This window comes from Rhodotorula graminis (assembly GCF_001329695.1).
Source record: "Rhodotorula graminis WP1 unplaced genomic scaffold RHOBAscaffold_4, whole genome shotgun sequence".
NCBI lineage: Eukaryota > Fungi > Basidiomycota > Microbotryomycetes > Sporidiobolales > Sporidiobolaceae > Rhodotorula > Rhodotorula graminis.
Genome location: NW_017264931.1, coordinates 583765 through 610281, shown reverse-complemented (window position 1 = coordinate 610281; position 26517 = coordinate 583765). Strand labels below are relative to the sequence as shown.

The following is a 26517-nucleotide window of genomic DNA, read 5'->3' as shown; positions in this document are numbered from 1 at the left end:
GCGCCATCTGTCCCGAGACGAAAGAGGATCGAGGAGGAGAGAAAGAGAGGCTTCTGACCGGGGAGAACGCGAGAGGGATCTGTACAGGCGGCTGGGTAGGGGATATCGGAAGCGACGTTCTATCGACGAGAGAGGGAAAGAGAAAGGTGGGGAGACAAGGAGGAGGAGAGCGAGATCTAGGCGACGCTCGGAACGGCCTTCTCAACCGCGGCCGCCGGCGCGACCGGCGCATCGACGAACTTGTCCGGCTCGGCGCCAGGCGTCGTCGCGACGACCGGCGGGACAGCGACCGTCGCGTCGCTCGCCGCCGTCGACGCCGCGTGCCCGCTGTCGGTGCTGCTGCCGCCGCCGAGGCTCGCCGCCGCGAGCTGCTCCGTCGGCGGCTCGACGCTCGCGTCCTCGCCCGCTGCTCCTGCTGCCGCCGTCGAGGGCTCTGCGGCGCCCTCTGGCACCCTCGCGCCGCGAATGATAGCCTCGTCGAGGCCGCACTTTCCCTGGCCGTACTTGCGCCACCGCTCGAGGTTGGCCTGCTTGCGCTCCATGCACAGCTTGGTCAGGGCCGGGAAGTAGGTCGCGTGGTCGTACTCGAGGTTGACGTCGCCGCCAAAGATCTTCTGGAGCTGCGACGGCGGGATGAGCGACGTCGCGTCGGGCTTTTCGAGGAAGCGGATCTGTTTGGGCGTGCGGAAACGGCGAGAGGGACGGGTCAGTCTCGGTCGGGCGTGACGAGAGAGGAGAGAGAGACAGAGGGCGCACCTTCTCCTTGGTGATCGGGTCGACGAACGGCGAGACGAGCTGCAGGACGAGGAAGAGGGAGGTCAGTCGGGTCAAGAACAAGGGTTGCGGCAGGGGGACGGACCTTGTAGAACGCGAAGAAGATTTGCGGGATGTTGACGCAGATGGCCTTGCCGAGGCGCTCGCAGTAGTACGTCTGGAGGATCTCGAGCCTGCAAGGAGGAGGGAGAGGTGAGTCAGTCGAACGACCACAACACTCGTCCCGATCGAGCCCGAGAGCAAGAGAAGGAGCAAGAGAGGAAGAGGACGACGCACACTTTGCGCGCCTGGCCGAGCGTCGTCGGCTGGCCCTTTGCGTCCTTGACGTTGGCGCCAAAGTCGATGCACAGGCACAGCATCTCGGTCGCCGGATCGGTCGCCGGGGCGAGGTCGATCGTGCGCTGCAAAGAGAACGGCATGTGGGTCAGGGTATGCGCCGCAGAGGAAGGAGGAGGAGGACGGACCTCGAGGCACCAGACGACGAAGGCGATCTGGCGCGGGCCGACCTCGGTGTTTTGCCGCCAAGGGTGCTGGGAGGGAAGGACAAGTCAGTACGTCCTGCTGCGTCAACAAGCCTCGCTGCCCTGAGACGAGGGCAGAGAGGCAGGGGCGAGCGAACGACGCACCATGTAGAGGACCGGGCGCGCGTTGACGTCGTAGCCAAACACGAGCTCCTTGCCCGTCTCGCCCTCGGTCCAGACGTCGTCCTCCTTCATGTCCTCGACGGCGTACTCGCGCCTCCAGACGCACGTCTCCTCGGCGCGGCGCAGGCCGGCGGCGTAGTCCCACTTGACGGCGCGGAAGCAGCGCAGGAAGGCCTGGGGCGACCAGTAGCACTTTTCGACGTCGTTGAGCGGGACGAGGTCGGCCATCTGCGGGGGTGGGCGAGCGCGACGAGGGGTCAGGATGGGCGCGAGAAGGAGAGGAAGAGAAGGGATGCCGAGGTTGAGGGGCGGACGGACCTCTTCTGGAGACGGGGTCGGGGCGCGACCAAAGAGGCCGCCAAAGCGGCTGCCCTGGCCCTGGCCCTCCTTGGTCCAGCGGTGCTTGAGGACCTTGAGCGAGGTGGGGAGCTTGAAGTCGGGCTGGTTGAAGTGGTTGACGATGCGGTCGAGCTTGTCGCGCTCGTCGGGCGAGAGTTGCTTTGGCGGTTGCGGGGTGGCGGCCGGTTCCGGGTGGGCGAGCGGGAGGGAGAAGGGCGCGTCGGACGAGGCTGGAGGCAGAGGGAGCGAGTCGGCGAACGACGCCATGGCTGATGGGGGGGCGAGAGATGAGCGACGGCGAGGTCGGCGAGGGTGTGGGTGGCTCGTAGACGTGCAGTAAGTGGATGCGACGCTATCCCCGAGTGGTACGAGTGAAGCAGAGGCGAGTGGTGCCGAGCTGAGGGGTTGGTCAAGGAGCGAGGAGAGCTCGGCACGCGCTCGTCCGGCTCTGGTCCGACTCCTCCGTCACCGCTCCGCTGTGCTGCGTACGACGAGCCATGCCAGCCTCTGCATCCCCACCACCACTCGACCTCGACTCGCAAGACGCGCAGCAACGCCTCGCCCACCTCGAGGCTCTCCTCGCCGGTTCCCTCTTCGACACGGCTCCCTCGCCCGCACCGAACACCGCCTCCGAGCCTGATCAAGCACCGCCCACCAAGCGCACAAAGACCTCGCACTCGAGCCCGCCTCCACCGACCGCGCCCGCCGACGCCGCTCTCCAGCCCCAAGAAGCCGTCGGTGAGCTACCTCTCTCGCCCTCGCATCCGCCTCAGCGCAACTCGGAACTGACCCTGCCCTCCAGCGTTCCGCCTCTTCAGCTCGCAAAAGGCCCCGCAGCGCGTCGTCCTCCGCGAGGCAGAGACGCCCCCGCCGTTCGTCGTCGACCGCCGCATCCGGTGCGTCCCTCGCGGTCTTTCCCTCACATCGCGCTCGCTTCGAGACTGACCATCTTTGCGTCCACAGCGACGTCGACGACGAGCTGCCTGAGACGGTCCAGGCGCGACGCAGCGCCATCGCCGCCCTCGCCGTCGACGGCGAGACGATCCGCTCGCAAGCCCAGCTCCCTCCTGTGCGTCACCCTCTCACCTGCGTGTCGGCCCTCGTTCGCTTGCAGTCTACTAACTTTCTATTCTCTCGCCAGGTCGTCGCCCCTCCACCACACCAGCTCACGCACCGCGCCCTCTCGTCCTCGTCGCGCTTCCCCTCGTCCATCCCCCTCCCGCGCCTCGCCTACCTCAACGCGCGCCTGCCTGCGCCGCTCGCCGCCCTCTCGCCGCACCCGGTCCCGTTCCCCGAAGCGCTCGAGGACCAGGGCCTGCTCCCGCCCGCGACGGCGCACGAGGGCATTCTCGCCGTCGCGCCCCTCCCCGGCGTGTACGCGCGCGTGCCGCGCCGCAGGCGGTTCAACGGCGAGGGCAAGGAGGCGCACGAGTTTGTGCCGGTCGAGGAGGGCGTCAGGAGGGGGCTGCCGCCGCGGAACCCGGTCCTGAAGGTGCACGGCGGCGGCGGCGGCAGCGCGGGGGAGGAGCGCAGGTGGGCGCTCGTCGTGCGCGCCATCTTGGGCGAGGAGCAGCCCGAGGCGGTCTCCAAGGCGAGGAGGGTCGAGGCGGAGGCGGCGCGCGAGTGCAAGAAGGGTCGGCGGCTGTCCAAGGCGAGGCGGGCGAGGGCGAGAAAGGGTGCGAGCGCTGCGTGAGCGGGGGCGGCGGGTGTGCGAGGTTGGCTAGACGCTGCATGCACGCCTCTCTCTCTCTCTGTCGTACAAAGGGCACGGGCACGAGGGAGGAGACGCGCCGAGTCGGCACCTCCTCGACCCCGCACTCGCTCGAGCCTCGCCGTCGCGTCGGCCGCCTCGCCGCTCCCTCGCTCCTCCTCCCTCGTCCTCCCCCTCCGCCGCGTCTCTCTCGCCAGCTCTGCACTGCTCGCACTGGGCCGCCTAGCATCCAGCACCGCGCCCTGCGCAACCTCCTCACCATCCTGCACCGCCCCCCTCACCTCATCGCCTCGGTCCATCCTCGTTCGACCTCGAGCCGCCCTCGTCCAGCCTCGCCCACGACCTCTGGTCGAGCTTCAAGACCGCCTCGGCACCGCCTGTGCGCACATCGACCCGTACCGCCGCGCCTCAAGCTCCCCCTCGGACGCTCACGCCTCCTCTGGTGCGTGGCCTCCTCCTCCTCCTCCCCCTACCCTCCAGTCCTCCGCGCCCCGCACTGCCCCAAGCTGACCGGCTCACACCCACGCAGCTCGCCATGACCTCGCGCAACAACACGCTCCGCCCCTCGTCCTCGGCGTCGTGGCTCGGCTCGCTCGCGACCACCGGGCCCGACCTGCGCTTCTCGACACTCGGCGCGCCCGGCTCGGGCTCGAATGCCCCACCGCCGAGGCGCAAGATTGGCACCGCCTTGTTCGAGGAGGACTTGTCGGCGGGCGGCGCGGCGCAGGAGAGGGACAGCGCCGAGGAGGGGCTCGGTGAGCTGAGGGGCTTGGAGCGCGGCACGGAGCAAGGGTGGAGCGTCACGGTCGCAGAGGGGCCAAAGGCTCGCTCGAGGAGCCGCAAGGTGCGCCGGCAGGTCCCCCACCTCCACGTGTCGCGTTTCTCGCACTTACGACCCGCTTGTGCGCCGCAGCCCGACCCGACTTTGACCCTCTACGTCTCGACCCCGACCTCAAGCCTCACCCTGTCGCGCAAGATGAGCGAGCTCGTCGACCTCGAGGCGAGGGTGCGTCCAGCTCGACCGCCTCGAGTCCGTCCGCGTCCTGAACCTCTCCTTCGACCTGCAGCTGCGCACCCAGTTCCCCGGTCGCGTCCCGTCGGGCCAGCCCAAGAACGCGCCGCCGACGCCCAAGAAGCGCAACACGGTCCTCGCCTCGCTCACGCGCACCCTGAGCCCGCGCCGCGGCGACAAGACGTCGTTCTCGTCCTCGACCTCGTCCAGCACGGCCGACCTGCACGCCCTCAGCGCGACGCTCACGGCCGCCTCGGTCGACGAGACGGTGCGCGCGCACCCTGCGTGGCTCAAGTTGTTCGCCGTGCGCCGCGACGACCTCGAGAGCGCGCGCGTCGAGCGCCGCATTCAGCGCGCGAGGAGCGACCAGACGATGCACCTCGCGCTCGAGCCTGTGCCTGTTCCCGTCACGATCCCGGTCTCGCCGGCGCACGAGCAGTCGAGCGCGGCGCGCGATGAGCGGCAGGAGCCGAGCGCGGCGAGCGGCGCGACCGAGGAGCTCGTCGACGCGGTCGACAAAGACGACGAGGGCGAGCCGGCCATGCTCGCCATCCTCGGCGACGGTGCCGACGCCAAGTACGACGCGCCGATCGTGGTCGAGCCGGCGGGCGAGGAGGAGGACCGCGCCGAGCTCGAGATCAAGCCGCCGTCGGTGCGTCGCGAGGATCCGAGCGAGACGGCCTCGCCGCTTGCCGCGGTCGACGTCGAGCTCGCGCCCGAGCAGGACCTCGAGCCGGCGGCGTGCGGGCAGGAGGACGACGACAAGCTCGACGCTGCGCCCGTGACCTCGGCAATCGAGGTCGGCCCCGTCGTCCACGTTATGCGAGTCGCCACGCCGGCGGAGCTCGGACTCGCCACGCCCGAGGTCGACTCGAGCCCGCCCGAGCCGAGCGTCGTCGCACCGCCAGACGTTCCCGCCGTCGGCTCTCGGACCAGAACCACGCCGCGCGGCGGCCCGTACGGCAACTCGAGCGCGCACCGCCCCGTCGTTCCGCTCCCCGTGCCGGTTCCTCGCCCCAACTCGATCCCGGGCCCGCTGTTCCTCAACCCGTCGTCGTTCGTGTACAAGTCGGCCGTGCCGGGCACGCCCATGTCGCGCTCGTCGTCGAACATGAGCGCGGCGACGACCATCGCGCGCCGGTCCAAGGCCATCACGCTCGAGTCGTTCGACGTCCTGCGCGTGCTCGGCAAAGGGTGTGCGGGCAAGGTCCTCCTCGTCAGGAAGAAGGGCGGCGACGAGCTGTTTGCGCTCAAGGCCATCACCAAGCGGCACGTGCGTCGCCTCGTCCACCTTTCTCCCTTCCTCCCGGCCACGGTCGAGAACAGCCTCCAGACCTATGCCTCGTCCCCTGACACGCGCAGGTTCTCGCGCACCGCGAGCTCGCGCACACGCGCACCGAGCAGGCGATCCTCAAGAAGTGCGCCCAAGACGAGGCGTTCCCGTTCGTCGTCAAGCTCCACTACAGCTTCAAGGACCACGACAGTGCGCCTCTGCTCTTCTTCCCCACTCTCCAAGCCTGTTCGGGACGCTCACGCTCGACCTCGTGCGCAGCCCTGTACCTTGCGCTCGACTTCCACCCGGGCGGCGACCTCGCGACGCAGCTCGCGCGGTGGGGCCGTCTCGGGCGCGACCGCACGCGCTTCTACATCTGCGAGATCATCGACGGCGTCGCAAGCCTGCATCGTGCCGGCATCATCTACCGGTGCGTCCTCGCTCGCCCTCGACGACCTCTCTCGAGATCCCGCACTGACCCCTCGGCGCCCTTCTCTCTGCAGCGACCTCAAGCCCGAGAACATCCTCATCAGCAGACTCGGGCACATCGTCCTGACCGACTTTGGGCTCAGCAAGTGTTTCGACCCGGCGGTCGACCCGCGCAACGGCCTGCCCCAGCCGCGCTGGCACCCGGCGCGCGCCGCATCGACGCCGCCGGCCGTCCTCGCCTACCTGCACGAGTTCGCCCTCGCGACGCCCGACACGTCGCCCTACTTCACGTCGACGTTCTGCGGCACGAGCGAGTACCTCGCGCCCGAGGTTTTGCTCGGCGAGCCGTACACGTTCAGCGCCGACTGGTTCTCGGCCGGCACCCTCCTGTACGAGATGCTCGCCGGCATCGTGCCCTTCTACGCCGAGGACCACGCCTCGATGTACCGGCGCGTCCTCCACGACGAGCTCCGGTTCGACGGCCAGGCTCAAGGCCTCTTCGACGCCGACACGCAGACGCTCGTCCGCGGCATGCTCCAGCGCAACCCGGCGCTGCGTATCAACCACACGGCCATGGTCCGGCACCCGTACTTCTCCATGATCGACTGGGGGCTCATTCGCCTCAAGCGGTACCAGCCGCCTTTCGTCCCCCACCTCAACCCGTACGACCCGACCGACACGTCCCAGTTCGAGGACATGTTCCTGTCGCTGCCGCCCATGGTCAAGGGCGGCGACGGCGACGACCCGTCGCACGAGGCCGGCGCCGAGCGTGACCCGCCGACGGGCGAGCCGCAGGCCGCCGTCGACGACGACGGGCGCGACGTGTTCGACGGGTACAGCTACTTTGGGCGCGACTCGGCGTCGATCCACCGCGAGGAGATGCTCGACGACGACGAGGCCAAGGCGTCGAGCGTCGACGACGAGCCGGCGAGCGCGTCGGCGCACGAGGACGAGTCGAGCGAGTCGATCGAGGGCTCGAGCGCCGAGGACACGGACGACGACGCGACCACGTCGACGTTCGAGCAGCCCGACTTGGTCATGGCGGAAGAGCTCGTCGACGCCGAGCAGCTTGCGGCGACGATCGTCGAGCCTGTGCACCTCGTCGACGACGTCCCGCCCGACCACCTCACCACCTCGACGCCTCCTCCTCGCGTCGCCTCTCCTGCCGACACCACCACGTCGACCGACCCGCAGCCCGTCTCAGCATCCATCGACGCCCCCGAGTCGGCCTCGGACGACACCGGCCCCGTCGACATTGAGCGACCCCGCCAGCTCTCGGCCCGCAGCAGCATCCTCGAGTCGCTCGCCGAGGAGCAGCCGCGCAAGGTCGCCTCGACCGTGGCGACCGACATCCTCGTCGAGGAGCCGGAAGAGGGCGCGTCCGACTCGGAGTGGGACGTCGTCGAGCGCGCCGCCGACGTCGGCGGGTTCGTGCGCAACGGCGGCCGCGAGGCGACGCTGTGGCAGCGCGGCTTCCGCGACCGGTACCGCCTCGTCGTCGCGCCGCTCGCGTCGCCATCGCGCCCTCCTGTCGGCGGGCGCAAGATGAGCGGCGGGTACCGCACCGCGCACGCGTCGACGGCGTCGACCACGTCGTCGCTCCAGGTCACGTCGCCGGCGTCGACGCCCGAGCCGCCGTCGCCTCGCCCGAGCGCCATGCGTCGCTTGACGTCGATCCGCTCGTCGACGAGCGCGCAGAGCAAGCGCGGCGCCGGGCTGCGCCCCAAGCAGTCGCTCGACGCGAGCCTGTACGCATCGGCCAACGGGCTCGTCTCGGCCTCAGCGTCGGCGTCGGCGCCTCCCGCGCCGTCCGTCACGGTCAAGGCGTCGCGCAAGACGCTCGCGCCGTCCGAGTCGTCGAGCCAGCCGGGCAGCGTCGACACGCCGAGCTCGCCGGGCACGACCCCTCGCAAAGCCGGCCAGGCCTTAAAGGCGTTCGCCAAGTCGGCCTTCCTCTCGACGCCCTCGGGCAGAGCCTGAAGGGCATTCTCTCTCTATCGTACATTCCTTTCGTTACGACCCTCGACGACCTTTGGCGCACCTACCCCCTCTCGAGCCTCCCTCACGACCTTTGACGACCCCTCGCTCCCTCGTTCGTACTCCTCTTTGGCACCTTCCTTCGCACCCCTCTCTCTATACACTCTCTGGTCGTCGTTCCTTCCGCGACCTCCTCTTTCGCAGGCTTGCGGCCCCCTCCTCCTCGTTCTCCCCCGTTCCTCCCGGTCTTTCACCTTTGCCCTTAGTCACGCCCTCTCTCGCACGTGCATCTGCAGCGTCTATTCGAGCCCTGGCAAGCGCTCGCACTAGAGAGCTTGTGAGAGCGAGTCGTCGCGAGCCGAGAGAGTCTCGTCGTGTTTCGACCTCTTCCTCCTGTCTCCCGCATCCCACCATGGCCACTCTCGATAACGACACCCTCTTTGGCGTGAGCACTTTGCTCCTCTCGACACCTCCACGCACTCAAGCTGACCCTCGTCGCGGCAGTTCATCTCGAGCGGCCTCATCGCTCTCGGTGGTTTCCTCGGCTTCGTCAAGCGCGGGTCGTACGCCAGCCTGATCGCGGGCGGCGGCAGCGGTGCACTGTTGGGCTACGGTGTGCAGCTGCAGCGGGCGAACCCGGCCAACGTCCAGCTCCTCGTCAGTGCGTCCACCTCCCTCGCCTCTCTTCCCCACATCTGCCTCGTGCGCTTGCGGCGAACGACCGAGCGGCTCGTTCGAGCACTCAGCGTGCTCGAGGACGTATCAGTCACAGTCTGGCCGGCCGACAACCCGCACTGACCTCGCCCTCCCCTTCCTCCTGCCCCGCCTCTCGTCCTCGCAGGCGTCTCGGCCCTCTTGTCGATGGTGATGGGCATGCGCTTCATCCGCGGTCGCAAGTTCATGCCGGCAGGCCTCGTCACTGTGTGTCCCCTCTCTCTCTCCCCCACGGCGCCGTCGGTCTCCCCAGCTGACATTCCCTCGCCCCTCGCGCAGCTCCTCTCGCTCGCTCTCACGTACCGCTTCGGACAGCGGCTCTTGTGAAACATGCCCTCGCCATTCTCGAGAACATGCAGGAGGGGTATGAGGAGCAGTCGAGGGCTGCGCTGCCGAGAGGAGAGGCTGCGCGACAGCGGGCTCGCCGCCGACGCGGCCGACGCGCGAGCTCGCGCATGCCGGCCAACGACACATTCACGCTTGTCTTCAGCGTCGTGCTTCGACTGCTTGCTCGACGATGGGGCTCGCCAACGCTGGCGCAACGGCTGTCGCGCTCGGTCGACGCGTGTCCGTCTACCTCGACGGCCCCTGGGCGGGTCTTCGTCCTTCGATCCCGCCTTTCGGCTGCTCTCTTTCGCCGTCTCGAGAGCAGCATCAGAGGGAGACGGCGTCGATGTTGCCTGCGTCGGTCGCCAGGCTGAGCGGGCGTAGACGACGCCGCGCTGCGACGCTGGGACCGCGGACCCGCGAAGAGAGGCTTGACCGCGAGCGCTGCGCAGGCGCTCTTTCGCTGTTCTTCGTCCCCCAGCAGCGGCACCGTGATCTCGACGCCATGCAGCCACGAAAGTAGCTCAGGCACGCGCCAGGGAGGAGAGCCGCAAGCCAAATCCGTCGCTCACCAACTCGCCGGCGCCGACCTTCGCTCCTCGCTCCTCACACGCTCGCGCCGGCATGGCGCCCATCTCCAAGCTGCTCAGCGGGTGGCTGTGCGGCCTCAGCAACAACACGCACGACCCTGCGCACCTCGACGAGCCGCCGCACGACCTCGCCCGCCCTCAATCAGGCGCCAACCGGGTCCCGGCCGACGACACGCCCCACGAGCTGCCGGCGCTCACGTTCTCGCCGCCGCTGAGCGCACCAGAGCTATCCAGCGCTGCTACGACCGGCGCACGGCCTGGCGAGGCGAGTGCCGCTCCTCGCTCGCCCTCCTCCCCGCCCTGCGATACCCCGCTGCCTCCGCCCAACGGCGCGGGCCAGCCCAAGCTCGCCCAGCTGCTCACGGTCGACTCGCCAGCCGTGACCCACTCGGTGACGCCGCCCACCCCGATCGACCCGACCCCGACGCCGTCGCCGACGACTGGCCGCTCCCGCTCCTCGACCTCCCGCCCGTCGACCCCTCCCTCGAGCACGCACACGCCCGAAGCCTCGACCAGCACCGCCACGCCCAAGCCGCCTCACCTCGCACCTCCCCCAGCACCGCACGCCCTCGCCCTCACCCCCGCCGACGCCGGCCGCCGCTCGCGCTCGCCCGCCCGCGGCGAGAGCAGGCACCACCGCCGCTCGTCGTCCCAGGGCACGACGGGCAGCCGCTCGTTCCGCGAGACGCTCAACGCGTACGCGGTCGAGGCGCCCGACGGCTCGCGCAGCGTCAACCAGTACGTGCTGGGCGAGACGTTGGGCCGAGGGTCCTACGCGACGGTCGAGAAGGCGGTCGACCGAGAGACGGGCGGCGAGTATGTGCGTCGGCCGTTCCCTACCTCTCTTCCTGCCTGAGCAGACGAGCTCACCCGTTCACTTGTTCTGCAGGCGATCAAGGAGTTCTCGAAGCGTCGGCTGCGGCAAATCGCTGCGGCAGAAGCGCAGCGGCGCGAGCGGCTCGCGAGTCGGACAGGAGGGCGAGGGAGGGGTCGAGGACGAGGCCGAGGGAGAGGCCGAGGAGGTGCGGCGATGCAGGCGAGGTGGTCGACGGACGATCCGGACGCGGCAGGGCCCGAGAATCTCGACCTCGTCAGTGCGTCCTCGTTCCTCTCGCTCTCGCCTCCTCTCTCCCGTGCTCACTCTCCTGCCGGCCGCAGAGCTCGAGGTCGCCATCTTGCGCAAGGTCGACCACCCGAATCTCGCGTCCGTCCACGAGGTCATTGACGTAACCTCGGACGACGCCCTTCTCAGTGCGTCCTCCTTTCCCGACCTCTCTCGTCCAGCGGTTCGTCCTGACGCTCTCTCTCTTCTACAGTCGGTGCGCTCGACTCGCGCCCTCGTTCCCTCTTTGTGCCCTTACTGACGGTCTCCTTGCCGCAGTCATGGAGCTGTGCGACGGCGGGCCCATCCTCAAGGTCCGAGACGGCGAGCAGGTGACGCCGTACAGCGAGGACGAGGCGCGCAACATCTTTCGGCAACTCGTCCTTGGTCCGTCTCTCTCTCTCTCTCGCGCCATCCTGCGCATGCGGCCCAGTCCCTGACGTTCCTCCCCTCGACAGGCCTCGCGTACCTGCACCACAACCAGATCATCCACCGCGACATCAAGCCCGACAGTGCGTCCACCTCCTCCTCTTCGTCTCTGTCTGGACTCGTCTGACCCTCCTGTCCAACACGCAGACGCCCTCTTTGCCGACGCCGACCACACCAAGGTCAAGCTCGTCGACTTCGGCGTCTCCAAGTTCGCCGCCGACGCGCCTCGAGGCGTCGAGGAGAACGGCGTCGCCGGCAGCCCGGCGTACATGGCGCCCGAGCTTCTCGCGTCGAACGGCGGGACGAGTGCGGCCGAGCAGGAGCGCGAGGAGACGGCGACGACGCCCGAGGAGGCGAACGCGGTCGGGTACGCGTGCGACGTGTGGAGCCTCGGTGCGCCCCTATTCTCTCTTTCTCTCTCTCTCTCAGGGACCACGGGCATGGTAACTAACGGCGCTTGTCGTGCGCAGGTGTCACCCTGTACGCGCTCGTGCTGGGCAAGCTGCCGTTCCAGGCGTCAGACCCGGTCGAGATGTTCCGGCAGATCCGCGAGGACGAGTACGTCCGCTCTCTCTCGCTCTTCCATTGTCTGCATTTTGACTGACCCACACTCTTCCCGCAGCCCGCAAATACCGACGACCCTGTCGCCCGACCTGCAGCACCTCCTCACCTCCCTCCTCATCAAGGACCCCCTCACCCGTCCCTCCCTTCCCTCGCTCTGGTCCGATCCCTGGGTCACCGCGTCCTCGAACGACCCGCTCCCGGCCTACGACGCCAACGTCGCCTCGCCGATCGCCGACCCGTCCTCGGACGAGGTCGACCACGCCCTCGCCGCGTATCGCGGCAGCGCTTTCCTCGCCATGAGCGCCGCCGCCAAGTTCAAGGGCCTCTTGAGCGCCGCCAACGTGCGTCGGGCGAGCAGCGGCAACTCGAACGGTACGCCGCCGACGTCGCCGCCGCCCTCGAACGGCCACGGCGACCACGAGGGGAGCGGCGTCATGGTCGACTCGCCCGAGCTCGTCGCGTCGCCGTTCTCGTCGTCGCCGCCCGAGTCGCCGAGCTCGTCGCAACCACGCTCGAGCGGCGCCGGCGTGACGACGCAGCAGCCTGGAGCGCAGCCCCGCATGAGGAGGCGCGAGCCGAGGCAGCAGACGACGATGAGCAGCTTCAGCCTCGGCTCGCGGTGGGCCTCGGTCGATGACGGGCGCGACGACGACGACGACGGCGGCGACGAGGGCGGGCGCGAGGCGAGGGACCGCAGCGGGAGCCCAACGCCGAGGCCGCCGTCGCCCAAGCCGGCGCTGCCGCATTTCGAGAGCGAGGGCGGGGTCGTGTACGGCGGCGCCGAGGAGCTGACGGCGTCGATGGCGGCGGCGGGCGTGAGCAAGCCGGCGCGAGACGGCGAGGGCGGCGGGCTTGGAGCAGGAGGCGACGACGGGCAGTGGGACGAGCCCGAGTGAGCGCCATGCTCGCCGCGCTCGTGCAATACAGACACTGCGTCACTCAACGCTTTATCAACGTCTCTCTATCTCTCACTCTCACTCTCGCAGTCGTCGAGAGCGCCGAGAGGACAACAATCGCTTTTGCGCACGAGCCTGTGTACGAGAGAGGGACGGAAAGCGAGACGGGCGAGGAGGGAATCTAGGGGACGAGCTCCTCCTCCTTCCACTCGTTCGAGGCCGTGTCGAACGTCCACCGCGTGCGAGTGTTGGGCTGCGAGCCGAGGTCGACGCTGCGCGAGAGACAAGCTGGGTCAGTTCGTCGGCTCGAGAGGGCGAGAGGGAGAGAGGGGGAAAGGAAGGATACGACGTACAGGTCCACCTCGGTACAGTCGATGACGACGAGGGCAAAGTTCTCTAGAGCTGTGTGCGCGATGGAGAACGGTCAATGCGCTGGCACCTTGAGAGAGAACCGTCGAGGGAGAGAAGGCGCGCACGCACCCTGCTCGAGCTGCTTCTTCTGCTCGTCGTTCTCGGCCTTGTCGACGCCCTCGGGGAGCGTCACGGGCAGGTCCTCGAGCTTGCCGCCCCACGCGGCGACGGTCGTGCCCGGCACAGGGCGGCAGAAGCTCGCGCGCAGCTCGGGCGACATCTTGCGAAACTGGCGAATGCGCTCGTCCTCCCACGAAAAGTCGCCGTACGGCGCGAGGTGCTCGGACGGGAAAGGGAAGGGCTTGGTGTTGGTAGCGGAGGAGAAGGAGGGCGAGGCGAGGACGTAGGCGCGGCCGAGGAAGCGGAACTGGTGCTGCGTCGCTGCGAGCCACCACGCGATCTCGACTGTCGGGGTCGACGCGAGCTGGCGGGCCTTGGGGGACCTGTCGCGCGGTGCAAAGGGAGGATTGTCAGGCGTCGCTCGGAAAGATGAGGGCACGCGAGGACGAGGGGAAGGGAGCCTGCTCACCTCGCGTCGGTCGTGATGACGAGCTTGTCGCTGATCAGGTCCTTGTCGCTGTGGTCCTTGACGGCGTTGTTCGAGCCGTCGCCGTCCTTGCGGCGCTCGTTGACGAACCCGCGGTGGACGACGTAGCGCACCCGGGGCACGGGAGCGTCCGAGTGCGGTGTGGCCGTGTCGTGGGTCGCGAGGGCGTACGAGATGAGGTCCTTGTTCTGCTTGAGGTTGTCGGTCACCTTTGAGCGGAGGTTGTCGACCCACGAGGGGAGCGAGGGCGCGACGAGCGACATTGTGGGGCGGGAGGAGAGCGAGAGGGCCGAGGTAACGTGGGCGAGGCGACGGGAGGCCAGCGTCGTCGAGTGTGCAGGTGCAGGAGGAGACTGGCGAGAGAGATCCAGGATCGAGCTGCGAGTCGAGGTGAACGCGACGTTGACGAGGCCGAGCGGTGATGAAGCGCTGTGGAGATCGAGCCAACTTCCTGATCTCGCTCAGCCGTTTGTATTTGAGATTTGACCGTGGCTGCCAGGCTCAGGGGAGGTTGCGAGGGAAGTTTGGACTTGGCTGCGGGACCAAGCAGAGAGCGTCGCCGCACCTCGTTCCCGTCTCACTCGCACCGCTTCCAGCCTAGTCTAGGTGAGCCCTGCACTCTCTGAGGCTCCTCGGGAGCAGCACCCAGCTGACCCTCGCCTCCCTCGCCCCTCCCGCCCTCGCTCATCTTTCTCCGCCTCCTCCTCGACCTCATCTCCCCGCCGTCCTCGACCTCTCGCCGCCCTGTGCGACCTCGCAAACCTCGCCTGCACCTTGGTCAGCTCTCCTCGCCCCGCGCGCACCGTCCTTCCTCCTGTCCTCACTTCGCCCACCTCTCCGACCCCGACCATGCACTTGATGTACTCGTGCGTCCGCCTCTGCTCCTCTCCTGCTGCACGGACAGAGCTGACAAGCTACGTCGTACAGTGCCGGCCCGGACGGCAAGCGCCTCTACACCCTCAAGAAGGTCAACGCCGCCGGCCTCCCGACCCGCAGCGCTCACCCTGGTGCGTCCTCTCGCCTCGCCTTTCATCCTCGTGGACTTTCTCTTCGTGAACTCGAGACTGATCTGGACCATGCCCTTGAACGCAGCCCGCTTCTCGCCCGACGACAAGTACTCGCGCCACCGTGTCACGATCAAGAAGCGCTGTGCGTCCTCGTCCCTCCTCCCCCCTCGAGCAGACGAAGGAGCCGTCACTGACCGAGCTGCCCTCACACAGTCGGCATGTACGTCCATCTTCGCCCGAGCACTAGCATGCCCGCCCGTCGAGCCCTCTCGTCGAGCTCGCCTGCTGGATCTTCTGAGCGGTGGCGCTGACCCTCGCCCTCTTTCTCCCACAGCCTCCTTACCCAGACCCCGGCCAAGGCCGTCTGAGCCACCTTCGTCGATGTGGGCGGCGGAGCATAGATCGGTGGAGCGTGTCGTGCGCGCGGCGGCGCCTGTAACTTGTACCTCGTTCTCTCTCTTACTCTCTTCGCGCATGCGCCTTTCTCTCTCTCTCTCTATCCGCGAGATGTGTCTCTGTGCAGCGAGCGAGCGAAAGACAAGTCGAGGTGGTCGAAAGACATTGCAGTGCGGGACGGAGCGCGCCGTCGTGTTGACGAGAGCGGGTATGCGGAGCGCGAGGCGCGGTGGGAGGGTATCTGCGGCCGATAAGAAGCGTTAGTCGGCGCTCACCTCACAGAGAGAGAGGGAGAACCAGAGAGCTCGCTCGACGCACCTGGCTCGAGTCGAACCGGGTCGAACGACGACCGGGCTCAGCAGAAGCGGAAGCAGTCGCTCGCGACGAGGTAGCCGGCCTCGCCCGGGTTGTTGGGGTCGGCCGACGGGGTGAGGATGAGGCTCTGACTGAAGACGCGCGGAAGGTGGTCAAAGTTCTTGTTGGTGACGGCCGCGCTCGACGGGGTCGGGTTGGGCCCGTGCGTCACTTGGCCCGAGACGGTGACGACGAGCGAGGGCGGCGAGGCGCCAGACGCTGAGCCTGCGTGCGAGTGTGTCGCAGCCAGTGAGGAACGTCCAACGAGAGACGAGAGAGAGGGAGACGGACCCGAGATGGGGTGGCAGTCGAAAGCCTGGACGTCGTGCGAGCTCTCGGGCATCGACTGGGCAAACTCGGCGAGGCTGGTGGGCGGGATCGGGTTGCCGTTCCACGAGATGCGGGCGCCTGGGGCGTACAGGGTGTGGATGGCGTGTGCGCGCTCGAGCGGGGCGAGGTCTTGCACGGCGTAGTAGCGCGTGACAAAGCTGTCGGCGATGCGGGTCGAGTTGGCGACGATGGCGTCGATCGAGGTAGAGGCCTGGTTCGGTGTGTGTGGTCAGCAGGCTGCAGAGGGACAGAGGAGCGAGGTGGAGCTGAGAAGAGATGAGGATGAGGGAGGAAGAGGGAGGAAGGGAGAGACGGACGACGGGGGCACCGAGCGGGTTCCTGTGTGGGTTCGAGTGAGCGAGTGAGGCTAGTGGGACAGGGCTGGACGGTGCTCACATGGCTCGAGTCTGGGGCGAGGTTGAGGGAGGAACGCAACCAGCTCGCTCGTTGGCCTCTTCGCTCTCTCGCTCTCCCACACCAACCCGAGCCGGACCCATGCTGTCCCGGCTCAAGCGCAAGCCCCCATCGAGCGGGTCACCAGGCCCAGACTCGCCCCAGTCGGTCCAGCTCGAGCACGACGACCACGCTCCTCCTCCTCCCTCCTCGGCATCGTCCCCGCCCTCGAGTCGCACCTCGCACCAGCAGCGCAGCTACACGACGCCCGTCAAGGGCAGGACACAAGGTCACCTATCGACCGACCTCGCTGTCCCCAACCCGCCATCGCGCCTACACCCTCGTCCGCCTCGCCCCGACGACCACGCCCTCGTGCGTCGCCCCACCTCTCGCGCCTCGTCGTTCGGCTCGGCACACCTCGACCGCCCCTCGTTCGACTCGCCCTCGACTGCAACACACGCCATCGGCGAGGGCTCCCTCTCGCTCCACCACCTCGCCCCGCCGCCCTCGCACCCCTCGTCCTCGTTGACCACGACCGGCGCCGGCCTCACCCTCGTCGTCCAGGCACCAGAACTCGCAGCCCACTCGGCATCGTCGAGGGACGGCCACGACCACTACGACTACCACCTCCACCCCGACGCAGACCACGACATCGAGACCCCGACCTCGTACTCGGACCACCGCACCCCACTCGCCTCGCACGAGCCCTTGTTCGACCCGACGGCGACGACGCTCGGCAGCAGCACCCACTCGCAGCCCCTTCCCGACGCGCTGTCGTCGTCGTCGTCGCTTTCGCCCGTCCACGCCCGCCCTCGGTCCCACACCTCGTCCGAGGCCGTCCTCCGCAGCGCCCCTCTCGCGGCGGCCCGCCACCCCCACAACGGCCTCGACGCGCTCGAGGCCATCAATCGCGGGCCCAGCTCGCGCTCGGGCGCCCCGGCGGCGGCGGCGGCGAGGTCGGGCTCGGGCTCGGGCACCGGCCCTGGCACGGGCTCGGGCAGCGGCACGGCCTCGCCGCCGTCCATGTCGCGCGCGTCGTCGCGAGGCGCAGCTCCAGCCGGGCTCGGCAGCAGGCCCGTCAGCCGCTCCAACAGCATCAACTCGCAGCACCCGCACCCGCACCCGCCGCCGCCGCCGCACCAGGGCGAGCCGCACCTCGCCGCGAGCGCCCTGCGGCTCGGCTCGGCGGCGAGCGGCGCGCGCTCGTACTCGCCTGCTCGGGGCCGCAAAGCCGGCTCGGGCTCGTCCAACGGCGGCGGCGGCGGGCCGTCGGCCAAGGGCGGCATCGCCGGCGCGCTCGCGCTCAGCGGCGTGTCGCTCGCGACGCCGGGAGGGGCACGTCCGCCGGGCGTCGCGCTCGGCGCCGGGCTCATGGCTGCTGCTGTTGCGGCAGGGGCGGCAGGGGCGGGCGAGGGCGAGCGCGAGAGGGCGCCGGCGAGCCCGGGCGCAGGCGCGGCGGCTGGCTCGCCGACGCACGTCGCGCCGCCGCAGGCGAGCGCGAGGACGTCGCTCGAGTCGCACATTGCGGCTGCGGCGGGTGCGCCGTACCACGCCAACGGCGGCGGCGGCGCAGGCTACGAGTCGGACGGCGCCGGGTCGTCGTCCGTCTACCTCGGGCACCACGGCGACCACGCGAGCGCGTTCCTGTCGATGGACCACCTCGGCGACTACGACGACGTCGTGAGCCAGCTCGGGACGGGCTACGCCGTCGCGAGCAGCAAGCGCAACGCCGACTTTCACGCCCTGTTCAAGAACGTGCCCGACGACGACTACCTCATCGAGGGTGCGCCCTCTCCCTCTCTTTCTCTCAGGAGACGAGCGAAAGAACTTTCCCTGACCGGCGAGCTGGCGCACCCGCAGACTATGGCTGTGCGCTGCAGCGCGAGATCCTCATCCAGGGCCGGCTCTACATCTCGGAGCATCACCTGTCGTTCTACGCCAACATCTTTGGCTGGGTCACCTCGGTGCGTCCCTGCCTTTCTCTCTCGAGACATGTCGTCGTCGCCGCCGTCACTCACGAGGCTCGACCGTCGCAGCTCGTCATCCCGTTCTCCGAGGTGTGCTCCATCGAGAAGCGCATGACGGCCTACGTGATCCCCAACGCCATCCAGGTCGCCACCATGCACGCTCGTGTACGTCCTCTCCTCCCTCTCGCTTCTCTCGAGGCGGGCCCGAGAGGGAAAGAGGCGCGAGCTGACCGTCTCCTATTCACCCCTCCCGCACCTCGTCGTTCGATCGCCTCGTTCGACTCGTCCGCCCTCTCCCTTCCTCTCTCTCCCTCTCTCTCCTCCTCGCCATGCACCACACCCCGCCCGATCATGGCGCCGTCGTCCACCCTCGCCCTCACGCTCGCGCCCACGACGCTCGTCGACCTGCAGCACACGTTCGCGTCGTTCCTGTCGCGCGACACGACCTACGACCTCATCGGCAACATCTGGCGCATGATCCACCCGGTCATCCCGCTCTCGGCGGCGCTCCCCGACGCCCTCAGTACGTCGACGTCGCGCACGGGCCACGAGCACGAGAGCGACGACGAGTCGAGCCCGGTCGGCGGCGGCGGTGGGCTCTCGGCGGCGACGGCCGTCAGCGCTAGCGGCGTCGAGGTGTCGCAGAGCAACGAGGGGGTCGGGAGCCGGGCCAAGCGGCGGCTCAAGGGCCTGAGGAAGCGCGGCGGGATGGGCGAGAGCGCGCAGGGCGGCAAGGCGGTCGTCGACGGGGGCGTGCGCTCGTCGCCCGGCGGCGGTGGAGGTGGGGCAGCGGCGAGGGCGTCGGGCGGCGCGCAGGACCGCGTCGACGGCGACGACGACGACGAGGGAGGGGCGGCCGGCAACAAGAAGAAGAAGAAGGGCGGCGGCGCCGCGACGCCGCCTCACGCGCCGACGATCGACACGTGCCCGACGCTCAAGAACCTCAAGGAGGTGTGCATGGACGCCCAGTTCCCGGGCGCGCCGGAGAAGATCTACAACCTCATGTTCACGAGCGGGTTCATGAAAGGATTTTGGACCGAGAACCAGAAGCTCATGGGTGCGTCCTCGACTTTCCTCCCTCTCTCTCCCTCTCTCTCCCTCTCGCTCTCTCGCGCGCGGGACCTGACTCATCGTTGCACCCGCAGAGATCCAGATCGGCGACTGGGCGCCTCAAGCCTCTGGGTCCAACCTCCTCGCGCGCTCCATGTCGTACATCAAGCCCCTCAACGGCTCGATCGGGCCCCGCCAGACCAAGTGCCTCATCACCGACGAGTCGGCGCACGTCGACTTTGACGACTTTGTGTGCGTCGTCACGACGACGAGGACGCCCGACGTGCCGAGCGGGAGCGCCTTCTCGGTCAAGACGCGCACGAGCATGACCTGGGCCAAGGGCAACCTCTGCCGGGTCGTCGTCACGACAGGCGTCGAGTGGACCAAGAGCAGCTTCATCAAGGGTACGTCCCTCGCTTGCTCTCTCGCCTGAGCCGTCGTCTTCGTCGCCTCAAAGCCCTGACCCTCTTCTCCCTCGCAGGCATCATCGAGAAGTCGGCGATCGACGGCCAGAAGCAGTACCACACCGACCTCGAGAAGGCGATGCGCGCCTACATCGCGACGCACCGCAACGAGTTTGTCGAGGAGGGCCACGACCCGGACGACGACGAGTCGGACCTCGACTCGGTCGACGGCCTCGTCGCGACCGCATCTGCCACGGCCGAGGACGGCGTCGACGCGTCGGTCGCCGCCGAGCTCGCCTCTGTGCGCGAGCGCACGGGCCTCCTCGCCCCGCTGTGGAGCGCGCTCGAGCCCGTCTTTGAGCACCTCGCGCACCAGTCGCCCCAGTCGCTCCTCCTCGGCGCCGTCGTCGCCATCCTCGTCCTGTCCAACCTGTGGACCCTGCGCACGGCGAGCCACGACGTGCACCCGGCCGAGCGCGCACGGCGACGCGTCGCTGCCGGCGAGACGTCGTCCGGGTCGGGCTCGGGCGCGCTCGGGCCTCTGCCGCCCGCCGTCGCTCCAGTCGGCGTCGTTCCCGCTCAGCAGGACCCGCAAGACGTCGCCAACGCCGTGCGCGACGTCCTGCACCACTACTTTGCCGCGCAGCAGCCGCAGGCGGTCCGGGCGTCGGGAGCTCTCGCGCCGACAGCTGCGCCCGTCGAGTTTGGCGGCGACGGTCGAGGCGCCGAGCATGGGCACGTCGGTGCGCTTGCGCGCGAGCTTGATGCGCTCGAGGCCAGGGTGAGGGCGCTCAAGGAGCAGTTGGGGGCAATGCCTGGCGGCGCGACCGAGTGAGCGCGCGGTCGAGCGAGGCGAGCGTCGGCGGAGCGCGTTACCCTGTGTTTAGAGAGTCTCTGTCCCTCGTCGGTGCCGTCGTCGTCCATTGTCCGCAGTCGCACTGTACTTTGTGTAGCTCGTTCTTCTCTGCAGACACTTTCTCTCTCGCTCTCAGATTCTAAACGAGTACGACACGATTCGAGAGCGTTACAGGGACGTCGGAACTACTGAGAGGGAAAGAGAGAGACAATCTCTAGGTGCTGAGCTGCTTGACGAGGTCCTCCGAGAGGCGCCAAAGCTGGTCCGCGAGCTCCTTGTCCTGCGCATACGCCGTCGGCGTCGCCGGCGTCGCGATCGGGATAAAGTACTTGCCGCTGCGGAGGGTGACCTCGTCAGTCAAGATCCGCGAAACGAGAGGAGGAAAGGTCGGCGCACCGGTAGTCCTTCTCGTCGACCTCGCGCGAGGCGGCGAGGTAGATCTGCGTCTTGGCGCCATCGTCGGGCGTCATGAGGAACCTGCTCGTCGTCGCCTTGATAACTTTCTGGGAGCAGAGAGTGAGGCAGGGTCAGTCACGGCGGTGCGAGAGCGAGAGGAAGAGGACAAGCGACTCACGCCAAAGAAGCCGTAACTGGCGACGGGCCCGCGCATGAGCGACGTGTTGATGTTGCCCGGGTGGAGCGTGTTGACCTGCGGCGCATGAGGGGGAAAGTTAGGGAGAGGCAGGAACGGAGAGAGCGCTCGAGGACGGACCCGGATGTTCTCGCCCTCGAGGCGGTTCTGGAGCGCGACGGCAAAGTGAATGTTGGCCTGCAGGTCGCAAATCTCGGTCAGGTTTGTCGTCTGAGTTCTGGATAGAGAGAAGCAGGACGCACGAGCTTGCTCTGGCCGTATCGTTGCCACGTGCTCGTCATTTGGCGGTTGACGCTCTCGAGGCTGCTGTAGTCGGGCTTTGGGCTCATCTGGTGGGCTGTACGACACGCACGAAGGGTCAGTACGCTCTCGCTGGTGAATCGGGGCGCAGGAAAGGGTGACGGGACGCACCGACCGACGAGACGCTAACGACCCGGACGCTCGTCGCACCAGGGGCCTGCGCCGTCTTCTTGAGGAGCGGAAGGACGGCCTGCACGAGCGCAAAGTGGCCGAGGTGGTTCCAGAACTGGACCTCGACGCCGTTGACGAGCTCGTACGGCCAGGCCATGACGCCGGCGTTGCAGACGACGATGTCGAGGCGCGACTCGTTCTGCTCGAGCGTCTCGCCCGCCTTCTTGGCCGACGCGAGCTGGGTGAGGTCGAACGGGAGGAACACGAGGGTGTGGTCGCTGCCCGGGTGCTCCTTGGTGAGGCGCGCGATGGCATCCCGGGCCTTCTGCTCGCTGCGGCAGGCGAGGTAGACCTTGCAGCCCTTGCGCCAGAGTGCGCGGACCGTGATGAAGCCGATGCCGTCGTTTCCGCCCGTCACGACGGCGACCTGCGTGGGTGGAACCGCTGCTCAGCTCGCATGTGTGAGAGAGAGAGAGCGGAGGACGCACCTTGCCCGAGAGGTCGGGGAGGTCGGCGTCGATGTCGAACGCACGACTGTTTGCAAAGCCGACCTTGGAAGCGAGTCCACCGAGCATGCTGTTGGCAAAGCTGATCTTGGACCGAGCACCTTGTGCGGTAGCGAGGGTGGGAGAGCAAGGGAGATGACGCCGAGCCGCCGAAGTCGCGAAGTCGCCGTCGACATCCGACCTCGCTCCACACCGCCTCCAGCTCCAGCTGCTACCGGTCCAGCTCGCGCACACGGGCACACGGCTCGACGCGCAGCGGACACGCGCGAGCTCAACCCGCGGCGCGCTCGCCCGCGCTGCCCTTTCCTCGAGCTCGACCGACCGCCGGCGACCGGCTCTCTGGCCTCTCCCGGCTCTCAAGGAGCGATGAAGGAGAGCCAGGGCATGCGCGTGTGCCAGAGCGGCTCCAGCGCAAGCGCCAGATCTGCCGCCGACAGAGTTGATGGCGCCTCTCGCCTCTTCCGGCCAGCCACCCTCGAGCTCTCCCGCCATCTCGACCACTGGCGCCCTCCGCGCGAGGAAACGGCTGCTCAAGGCTCCGGCCCGATCCCTCATGCCTACGCATTGATGGAGCCCGGCCGCCCGCTTCATCTCGTCCATCACCTTCCTCTCGCGGCGAGACCGCCCGCTGCGCCTCTCGAGCTTTCGCCCGCTTCGAGAGTCTCGAGCACGCCCTTGCCTGCGGTGCGAGTGCAGCCGAGCCTAAATCTCGTTGCCGGATCCCGCCTCCAGGCACTCTCGTCACTCGCCGAGGTGAGAGCCAGGCTGGACCCGCCCTTCATCAAGGCGCAGGTCCGTTCAGGGAACTCGCGCTCGCTGTCGCCTCGTCCCGCCCGCTCTCTCGGGCTTGTCCCCCTTCTCCCTCTCCTGCTCCTCGTCCGTCCCCTACTACACCGCACGCGTAGACCGCGCCCCGTCGCCTCGTCGACCCGCACGTGGTCGACCACCTCGACCTCCTCCTCCTTCGTCGACTCGACCTCTCTGGCAGACGGTCGTCTCGTCCCGCTCTCCCGCCTCGCCGTCCTCGTCTCTTTCGCCTAGCACGCCCCGGCTGCAGCGACCTCGTCACTCCTTCAAGAACTCGCCTCGCCGCACCAACTCAAGATGCGCTCGACCCTCGCCCTCACCATCGTCGCCCTCACGGCATGGCTCGTCGCCGCCGATCCCTCGGTGGCAGCGACCTCTCCCGCTCCCGCCAAGCACCTCGAGAAGCGCCTGTGTCTCCTCGGACTGTGCCTCGGCGGCGGCAGCACGGTCAACACGCAGACGGACTCGCTCAACTGGTGCGTCTTCTCCCCTCCCCCTGGTCGTCCGACCGAGCGAGGCGCTCACACTCTCTCTCTCGCCTTCCTGCAGCGGTACGGTCGGCTACAAGTGCCCGACCGGCTGGCCCAACGGCTCGGGCGCTCAGTGCCTGAGCGGTCAGTGCGCGCCGGCGTCGTGCAGCTCGGGCTACACGCTCAACACGGCGACCCGGTCCTGCGTCAACACCGCCAGCGACCCGAACAACTGGTGCGTCTTGCTCGTCCTCCCTCGTCACGCCTGAGCGCGCTCCTGACGCAGCCTCTCGTCGTCGCAGCGGTTCCCTCGGCAACGTCTGCTCGGTCAGCAACGGCGTCGCCGGCTGCTCGAGCGGCTCGTGCAACATCGCGTCGTGCAACGTCGGCTACTCGCTCTCGACGAGCAACTACCTGTTTGGCCTCCTCGGCTCGTCCCAGACGTGCACGGCCGTCAACACGGCATCCGACGTCAACAACTGGTGCGCCCGCTCTCCCTCGCCTCGGGCTCGTTCCTCCCTCGGGTTACTGACCTTCGCCGACCTACAGCGGCGCTATCAGCAAGGTGTGCGCGTTCGCCAACGGCGCCGGCACCTGTTCGTCCGGCACCTGCACGACGACGAGCTGCAACTCGGGCTTCTACCTCGTCGGCGGCCAGTGCGTCACGCTCAACCTCCAGACCGACGTCAACAACTGCGGCAGCGTCGGCAACAAGTGCACGGTCTCGAACGGCCTCGGCAAGTGCTCGTCCGGCGGCTGCTCGATCGCGTCGTGCAACAGCGGGTACACCTTGTCGACGAGCGGTTCGCTCCTCGGCCTCTTTGGCTCGTCCCAGTCGTGCTCGGCGATCAACACGGCCTCGGACATCAACAACTGGTGCGTCTCGTCGTACCCTTTCTCTTCGTCTCGGCGAGAGAGCCGCAGCGCTGAACCCTCGTCAACCTCGCAGTGGCGCCCTCGGCCGCGTCTGCAGCTTCTCGAACGGCGCCGGCACCTGCTCGTCCGGCGTGTGTACGACGACCTCGTGCAACAGCGGCTGGTACAACGTCAACAACCAGTGCACGGCCCTGAACCTCCAGACCGACGTCAACAACTGGTACGCCTCGTTCCCTCTCGTCGAGCCGAGCCGAGCCGGCCATGCTCACTCTCTCCCTCTCGCAGCGGCGCCGTCGCCAAGGTCTGCAGCTACCAGAACGGCAACGCGCAGTGCGTGTCGGGCACGTGCACGCTCGCGTCGTGCAAGGACGGCTTCAAGATGACGACGTCGAGCTCGCTGTTCGGCCTCCTCGGCTCGTCGACGTCGTGCTCTGCGGTCGACACGACCAGTGACGTCCTCAACTGGTACGTCCTCTCTTCTCTTGCGCCTCATCGAGCCCGACCTGACCTCGCTCTCGTCGTCTCGCAGCGGCGCCGTCGGTTACGCCTGCTCGTTCCAGAACGGCGCAGGCTCGTGCAGCAACAGCGCGTGCAAGCTCTCGTCGTGCAACACTGGGTACTACCAGCTGTCGGGCAGCAACACGTGCACGTCCCTCAACCTCCAGAGCGACGCCGCCAACTGGTGCGCCTCCCCTTCCTCCTCTCGTCTCTCTTTCCTCCCCTCTCCTCCTCTGCGAGCTCGACTGATTCTCCTCTCCTCGCAGCGGCGCCGTTGGCAAGATCTGCCCTACGTCGCTCGGCTCGGCTGTCTGCTCGGCGGGCTCGTGCGCATACACGTCGTGCAACTCGGGCTACACGCTCTTGAACGGCCAGTGCTCCCAGATCAACCTCCAGAGCGACATCAGCAACTGGTCCGTCTCTCCTCGGGTCCATCTTCCTGCCGAGAGTGCCGCACTGACCCTCTTTTCCCTCTCGTGCAGCGGCAAGATCGGCAACGTGTGCCCGTCCACGTACGCCAACGGCGGCTCGTCGACCTGCAACGACGGCGTCTGCTCGACCTCGTGCAAGTCGGGCTACGCGTTCGACACGACCTACAACTTCTGCCGTGACGTGTCGTGCGACACGAGCAACTGGTCAGTCCCTCGCCGCCTCGACCTTCTCAACTCCCATCCTGTCCGTCACTGACCGTCTCGCCTCGCCTCTCCTGCAGCGGCTCGGTCGGCAACAAGTGCGGCGTCACGGGCGCGAGCTCGCAGATCTGCTCGTCGGGCGTGTGTCTCGCGACGGCGTGCTCGTCGGGCATGTCGCTCGTCGGCGGGTCGTGCAAGTCGTTCGACTTTACGAGCGACCCGAACAACTGGTACGTCTTCTGCTTCTCCCTCTTTCTCTTTCAGCTCTCGACGAGCCGCACCTGACCCGACTGTCTTCACAGCGGCGCGCTGAACAACGTCTGCAAGTTCTCGCCGAACGGCGCGACGGGCACCTGCTCCAAGAGCAAGTGCGTCATCACGGGCTGCCCGAGCGGGTACCTCCTCAACGCCGGCGGCTGTGTGCTCAGCGCGTCGGGCAAGGCGCGCGTCAAGAAGGACAAGATCACCAAGCCCAAGACGCTCTGCCCGACCGGCGAGACGGCGTGCCCGATCGTCGGCTCGTCGTCGTTCGAGGGCGCCGTCAAGCAGCTCTCGGCTGTCGAGACCTCGTCCATGATGGGTGGCTCCGGTGGCTGTGCGTCGCATGCCCTCCCTTCTTCTCGTCGTCGTCGTCGTCGACCTCGAACTGACCTTCCCAAACCCGCAGACGAGTGTATCGACACCTCCGAGGCGCTCGACTCGTGCGGAGGCTGCGCCTCGACCGGCGAGGGCCTCGACTGCACCCAGATTCGCGGTGCGGCCGGCGTCGGCTGCTCGGCGGGCACGTGCGTCGTGTTCAGCTGCAAGACGGGCTACCGGCCGTCGCTCTCGGGCGACCGCTGCGTCCGCATGCGCTCGTCGCACGGCGCCGCCGGCAACCACACTCGCAGTGGCAACGCGCAGCGCCACATCGCCGCTCGTCAGCACACCGGCGCCGCCTTCCACCACTAGAGCCCGATCCTGCGCCTCACGAGCCTCCTTCCCTCGCCCTTGTTCCTCCCCTACGCATTCCCCACACGGTCGCGTTGTCATAGACTGCCTCGCCCCCCCCCCCCCCCCCCCTTCTGTAGCCGTATACCCGTCGATGCGCCCCGTCGTGCGCCTGTAGCTGTCGTCGTTGTCCTCCTCCTCCTCCCCCTCTCTTTCTCTCTCGGGCCTCACTGTAGCGCGCTTCTCGCGCAGCAACACGTTCGCTCAGCAGTTCGCGACCTGCCACCTGCATGCTCGAG

At 68.2% G+C, this 26517-nt stretch overlaps 10 protein-coding genes across 10 annotated transcripts; 6 read left to right on the top strand and 4 right to left on the bottom strand.

Annotated features, from left to right (window-relative positions):
• Positions 1-176: 176 nt before the first annotated feature.
• RHOBADRAFT_13160 (uncharacterized protein) lies at positions 177-1646 on the bottom strand (the record flags this gene model as incomplete). The annotated part of the gene is made up of 6 exons (XM_018412125.1): positions 177-671; positions 757-795; positions 860-947; positions 1051-1175; positions 1239-1304; positions 1401-1646. 6 exons carry the CDS (start codon positions 1644-1646, stop codon positions 177-179), a joined length of 1059 nt encoding a protein of 352 aa, XP_018272409.1.
• A 4388-nt stretch (positions 1647-6034) lies between these two features.
• RHOBADRAFT_8269 (uncharacterized protein) lies at positions 6035-6905 on the top strand (the record flags this gene model as incomplete). The annotated part of the gene is made up of 2 exons (XM_018419215.1): positions 6035-6183; positions 6257-6905. Coding segments are annotated over 2 exons (798 nt in total), but the record flags the coding sequence as incomplete, so codon positions are not given.
• A 1661-nt stretch (positions 6906-8566) lies between these two features.
• RHOBADRAFT_66201 (uncharacterized protein) lies at positions 8567-9227 on the top strand. Its single transcript, XM_018418894.1, has 4 exons — positions 8567-8604; positions 8664-8820; positions 9001-9080; positions 9153-9227. Exons 1-4 carry the CDS (start codon positions 8572-8574, stop codon positions 9198-9200), a joined length of 318 nt encoding a protein of 105 aa, XP_018272407.1. The 5' UTR covers positions 8567-8571; the 3' UTR covers positions 9201-9227.
• A 1269-nt stretch (positions 9228-10496) lies between these two features.
• RHOBADRAFT_7779 (uncharacterized protein) lies at positions 10497-12121 on the top strand (the record flags this gene model as incomplete). The annotated part of the gene is made up of 8 exons (XM_018419200.1): positions 10497-10610; positions 10680-10880; positions 10957-11041; positions 11172-11279; positions 11351-11404; positions 11469-11714; positions 11792-11879; positions 11944-12121. Coding segments are annotated over 8 exons (1074 nt in total), but the record flags the coding sequence as incomplete, so codon positions are not given.
• Positions 12122-12962: 841 nt separating this feature from the next.
• RHOBADRAFT_21650 (uncharacterized protein) lies at positions 12963-14002 on the bottom strand (the record flags this gene model as incomplete). The annotated part of the gene is made up of 4 exons (XM_018412554.1): positions 12963-13053; positions 13135-13183; positions 13262-13635; positions 13722-14002. The coding sequence occupies 4 exons, from the start codon at positions 14000-14002 to the stop codon at positions 12963-12965; spliced, it is 795 nt and encodes a 264-aa protein (XP_018272405.1).
• A 315-nt stretch (positions 14003-14317) lies between these two features.
• On the top strand, positions 14318-15209 carry RHOBADRAFT_64736 (uncharacterized protein). Its single transcript, XM_018418567.1, has 6 exons — positions 14318-14345; positions 14522-14605; positions 14667-14746; positions 14832-14888; positions 14960-14966; positions 15081-15209. The coding sequence occupies exons 2-6, from the start codon at positions 14589-14591 to the stop codon at positions 15112-15114; spliced, it is 195 nt and encodes a 64-aa protein (XP_018272404.1). The 5' UTR covers positions 14318-14345; positions 14522-14588; the 3' UTR covers positions 15115-15209.
• A 288-nt stretch (positions 15210-15497) lies between these two features.
• On the bottom strand, positions 15498-16004 carry RHOBADRAFT_13171 (uncharacterized protein; the record flags this gene model as incomplete). The annotated part of the gene is made up of 2 exons (XM_018412126.1): positions 15498-15715; positions 15788-16004. Coding segments are annotated over 2 exons (435 nt in total), but the record flags the coding sequence as incomplete, so codon positions are not given.
• A 317-nt stretch (positions 16005-16321) lies between these two features.
• Positions 16322-20623, top strand: RHOBADRAFT_52372 (uncharacterized protein; the record flags this gene model as incomplete). The annotated part of the gene is made up of 6 exons (XM_018416308.1): positions 16322-18002; positions 18080-18183; positions 18256-18351; positions 18598-19243; positions 19332-19640; positions 19718-20623. The coding sequence occupies 6 exons, from the start codon at positions 16322-16324 to the stop codon at positions 20473-20475; spliced, it is 3594 nt and encodes a 1197-aa protein (XP_018272402.1). The 3' UTR covers positions 20476-20623.
• Positions 20624-20710: 87 nt separating this feature from the next.
• RHOBADRAFT_42682 (uncharacterized protein) lies at positions 20711-22074 on the bottom strand (the record flags this gene model as incomplete). Its single annotated transcript, XM_018414097.1, has 7 exons — positions 20711-20831; positions 20893-20999; positions 21071-21145; positions 21209-21265; positions 21331-21425; positions 21500-21926; positions 21988-22074. The coding sequence occupies 7 exons, from the start codon at positions 22072-22074 to the stop codon at positions 20711-20713; spliced, it is 969 nt and encodes a 322-aa protein (XP_018272401.1).
• An 813-nt stretch (positions 22075-22887) lies between these two features.
• On the top strand, positions 22888-26500 carry RHOBADRAFT_64734 (uncharacterized protein). Its single transcript, XM_018418566.1, has 12 exons — positions 22888-23288; positions 23362-23517; positions 23585-23764; positions 23832-24158; positions 24232-24378; positions 24444-24623; positions 24688-24840; positions 24923-25069; positions 25139-25291; positions 25369-25518; positions 25591-25883; positions 25956-26500. Exons 1-12 carry the CDS (start codon positions 23110-23112, stop codon positions 26237-26239), a joined length of 2349 nt encoding a protein of 782 aa, XP_018272400.1. The 5' UTR covers positions 22888-23109; the 3' UTR covers positions 26240-26500.
• Positions 26501-26517: the final 17 nt, after the last annotated feature.

Excerpts from the sequence above, each read along its gene's own strand:
- RHOBADRAFT_66201 (XM_018418894.1), top strand. The coding sequence starts at position 8,572 with ATGGCCACTCTCGATAACGACACCCTCTTTGGC. Across the intron at positions 8,605-8,663 it reads ATAACGACACCCTCTTTGGC|TTCATCTCGAGCGGCCTCAT; the intron begins GTGAGCACTTTG and ends TCGTCGCGGCAG. Across the intron at positions 8,821-9,000 it reads CAACGTCCAGCTCCTCGTCA|GCGTCTCGGCCCTCTTGTCG; the intron begins GTGCGTCCACCT and ends TCGTCCTCGCAG.
- RHOBADRAFT_64736 (XM_018418567.1), top strand. Across the intron at positions 14,747-14,831 it reads GACCCGCAGCGCTCACCCTG|CCCGCTTCTCGCCCGACGAC; the intron begins GTGCGTCCTCTC and ends CCTTGAACGCAG.
- RHOBADRAFT_64734 (XM_018418566.1), top strand. The coding sequence starts at position 23,110 with ATGCGCTCGACCCTCGCCCTCACCATCGTCGCCCTCACGGCATGGCTC. Across the intron at positions 23,765-23,831 it reads GCATCCGACGTCAACAACTG|CGGCGCTATCAGCAAGGTGT; the intron begins GTGCGCCCGCTC and ends GCCGACCTACAG. Across the intron at positions 24,624-24,687 it reads ACCAGTGACGTCCTCAACTG|CGGCGCCGTCGGTTACGCCT; the intron begins GTACGTCCTCTC and ends GTCGTCTCGCAG.